Here is a 3475-nt window from a genome sequence, read left to right on the forward strand (position 1 = left end):
ACGCCAATACCGAATCGTGGCAGAGGCGAGGTCCGGGAGTCGTTCGCGCGCGCGTTCAAGTCCGTGAATCCGTGCGTCACAGCCGGAGCACCTCGAACCAGTCCGCACGCGGCGCAGGGTACGAACCCTCGCCTGTCAGAGCGCCTAGCCGCATCGCCGAGGAGATTTCCACATCAAATCTCCCGTCCAGGTCAGGTTTCGTCGACAGTCCGATAGCAAAGACCCCGGAAGACAAGTACCCCAAGCCAAGCGCAACACTCAACGGACCATTGGCGAGCGATCTGCCGGACCTACCCCCGTACTCGCCTGAAAAGGAGAAGACTGAGCCGGTGCACACGTTGGTACTTGACAAGGAGCAGCCGCCCCTGCCCCAGGAAGTCAAGACACCCGAGAAGAAACGGGCCGAGAATTTCCTCCAGGAGGCCTCGCCCCCCTTGACCAAGGACCTGACCCTCTTCCTCCAGTACAAGTCGAAGGTCAAGAAGTTCGTCCTGCCCGAGGGCTATAGTGATCTCTCGATTGGGCGTCTGCAGCTGGCATTCATTGAGAAGTTTTCCTGGAACACACATTCGAATGGAGCAGATCTACCCGATATCTATATCCAAGACCCTGTTTCCGGTGTGCGCCACGAGCTGGAGGATCTGTCAGATATCAAGGACCGAACAGTCTTGGTGTTGAACATTGAAGCCTTGGACGAAGTAAAGCGCCATGTTGACGAAGGCATTGGGTCACTGAAACAGATCATCCAGGACGTCAAGCAAGGCATGAGTGACCAGAGCATTGCGCTGCAATTAGTCTCCGAGCGTCAACAGGAGACGGCCACCGAACTGGCCAGGCTGGCCGCCGCGCCTCCCACGATTGTACAGACGGGCGAGGGCTCCAAGGCCACGGCCGTTGCCTCAGGTCGCAAGCTGAGTCCGGGCCACCTGACCGAGCTCCAAATTTTGCGCCGTGACCTTGCCGTCATGCGTCAGACGTACTCGAACTTCCAGTCGGAGATTCAGGGCTCCATGACCGCCATTCGCTCCAAGGCGAGCAACGTCAAGGCGGCAACGATCAACGCGTCCGTGCCCCATATCAACGGCGACGGCGGCTACACCTACGTCTCCAAGGGCCGCGAGCAGCTCAACCAGGACTCGGACAGGCTCGTTACCAAGGTGGACGACTTGCAAGACACAGTCGAGGACCTCCGCAAGGACGTCGTGCACCGCGGCGTGCGCCCCCTGCCCAGGCAGCTGGAGGGTGTGGCCAAGGACATCACGCGCCTGACGATGGAGCTCAAGAAGGTGGAGGATTACATGAAGCAGGAGAAACCCATCTGGACCAAGATTTGGGAGAAGGAGCTCGAGGATGTCTGCAAGGGCCGCGACGAGCTGCGCCTTATGGAGGATCTCATGGTCGATCTGCAGGACGATCTCGAGAAGGCCTCGGAAACGTTCGCCCTCGTCGAGGCCGCCACCAAGGAGCAGCTCAAGGACAACGGCACCGGCGCGTCGGCCGGCAACGCCCGCAACTTCTCCAAGGGCCTCAACAGCCTCGGCAACTCGCTCGACCAGAACGCCGCCAAGGAGGGCGTCCTCGGCGAGGTCCGCGCCCTCATGCCCAACCACGAGGACCGCCTCGAGGCCATTGAGCGTGCCGAGAAGCTGCGCCAGCGCGAGCTCGCCACGCGCAACACGAACAAGCTGCAGCAGGAGCTGACCAACTTTGTCGAGGAGGGTAGGCTCAAAAAGTCAGGCGGGTTCGAGGAAGTCGAGCGCGCGCGCACGGCCAAGGATGAACGCATCCGACGGGAGGTCTGGGAGCGGCAGAACGGCCTCATCATGGACGACTTTGGCGACGAGGAGTTTGACGAGGACGAAGAGTTTGAAGGAGAAGAAGGCGTCGAAGAGGCTGGGGACGAGCAGCTGCTGGAAGATGTCAATGGCGACGAGGCGGCCGTCGACACACCGCCTTCACCGCCGCCGGCCGAGGGACCGGCCCCGGTCGTTAACGGAAATGTATCATAAGAGGACGAATGAGCGGCGTATGCAAAAGACAGGCGCCCGCCCTTTCCCTCTTTCCACGGCTTTCGGGACGTTGTACGAGAGTATGCATTGGGAATGATGCCTACTAGGGTGTTCTTTTTGGTCGTTTTCGTGTTTCTCTTTCTCTCTACTTCTTCCTCAGGCGCGGGGGCACCATACCTGCTTCCACACACGTTCTGTCAGTTGTCTACAATTAGTTCTCACACATAGTCGATAGCCAGGCATTCGCGAGCATTGCCGGTTGGGGTCATACATAGCCGTTGCATTCACCTTTACACTTTGGGGTGCTAGACATGTTTTGTCTGGATGAAGCTGCCTGTGTGTTTGGTGTCATGACGAGGATTGCTATTTACCTGACGCGCTGCTCTCCTAAGTTTATTTCTTAGACACAGATGGGGTGTGAAGCAGATTGCTCTCGCAAACGACGGAGTTTTTCTCTTGAACCATGACACCTCCATTCATTTGCTTATCATATAATCATAAACTCCTCTTCCTGCCACACATCCTCTCGGCTATCAAGGCTGTCATCGTGTAAATTCACAACACCAAGCCGTTCAAAGCACGTCGCATCGTCTCCATAGAGACCATTGTTGCCCAGAATCAGACAAAACGGCCCCCCGCCGTTGAGCAGCCTCGCCACCATCATAATACGCACGGTGAGGTCCCTGTCAGCTTTCCGTTCCAGCCAGTCGCCGCCTCCAGCCACACGCGCGCCCGTGGTGACGGAGCCGTTCAGCACAAGGCGGGGCTCGAGCGGCGTGTCGATGCCGATACCGCGGTGGCTCGGGGCCGGCACGACGTCTCCAAAGAAGTTCAGCAGCTTCAGACCCATGGCGGGCCTCGAGGGGGGCCTGGGTCTCCCGTCCTTCGGATCGACCCAGCTGTTCGAGTAGATGGTCAGGACGGCCGTCGCGAGCCGTCCCCGGATGCGCAGCCACCCGCCCGTCACCTCGCCGTAGGGGTTCGCCGAGCTGACGTCCGTGTGGGCGTCGAGGACCCGGAACTTCCAGTCGCTCTCGGCGCTCTTGCCCACGACGTCGCCCAGGCCGTCGAGGCACGTCGGCCCGTCTATGGAGGCCCAGCTCCACGATGGCGCGCGGTAGACGCGCGTCGTGCGGCAGCGCGAGCCCTCCTCCTCCTCCTCCTCCTCCTCCTCTTCATCGCGAGGCCCCTTCCTGATCGAGCTTTGTGTGAGCGAGCCGTGCTTGTTCAGGTCGGCAGCCCACGTGAGGCCGCCGGCGAGGTCCAGGCGCCACATGCCGGCGAGATACGTGTCGCCGGCCCTCGCGGCGTGAAAGCGCCGCCGCCAGGGCCGAGATGGCCGGCAGCACGTCGCGCGCGTGCGTCAGCCGGCGCCGGGACACCTGCTCGATGATGCCGACGCACCACAGGTCGTAGAGGCCTGCGGGGTGTCGGCCTCGCGGCGCAGCAGGTCGAGAAAGCGGCGC

General features: G+C 60.9%; 2 protein-coding genes across 2 annotated transcripts in view; one reads left to right on the forward strand and one right to left on the reverse strand.

Annotated features, from left to right (window-relative positions):
- Positions 1 to 2009, forward strand: part of VDAG_07034 (bud site selection protein) — a gene marked incomplete at both ends in the record, with an annotated part of 3292 nt that extends 1283 nt beyond the window's left edge. The window contains one exon of the mRNA XM_009655939.1: positions 83 to 2009. Coding sequence (XP_009654234.1) covers positions 83 to 2009 — 1927 coding nt within the window. The remainder of the gene's footprint in view (positions 1 to 82) is intronic.
- A 487-nt stretch (positions 2010 to 2496) lies between these two features.
- VDAG_07035 (HET domain-containing protein) overlaps positions 2497 to 3475 on the reverse strand; it is a gene marked incomplete at both ends in the record, with an annotated part of 2279 nt that continues 1300 nt past the window's right edge. The window contains one exon of the mRNA XM_009655940.1: positions 2497 to 3310. Within this exon, the coding sequence (XP_009654235.1) occupies positions 2497 to 3310 (814 nt within the window). The remainder of the gene's footprint in view (positions 3311 to 3475) is intronic.

The sequence above is a fragment of the Verticillium dahliae genome, genomic scaffold (assembly GCF_000150675.1).
Source record: "Verticillium dahliae VdLs.17 supercont1.15 genomic scaffold, whole genome shotgun sequence".
NCBI classification, from domain to species: domain Eukaryota; kingdom Fungi; phylum Ascomycota; class Sordariomycetes; order Glomerellales; family Plectosphaerellaceae; genus Verticillium; species Verticillium dahliae.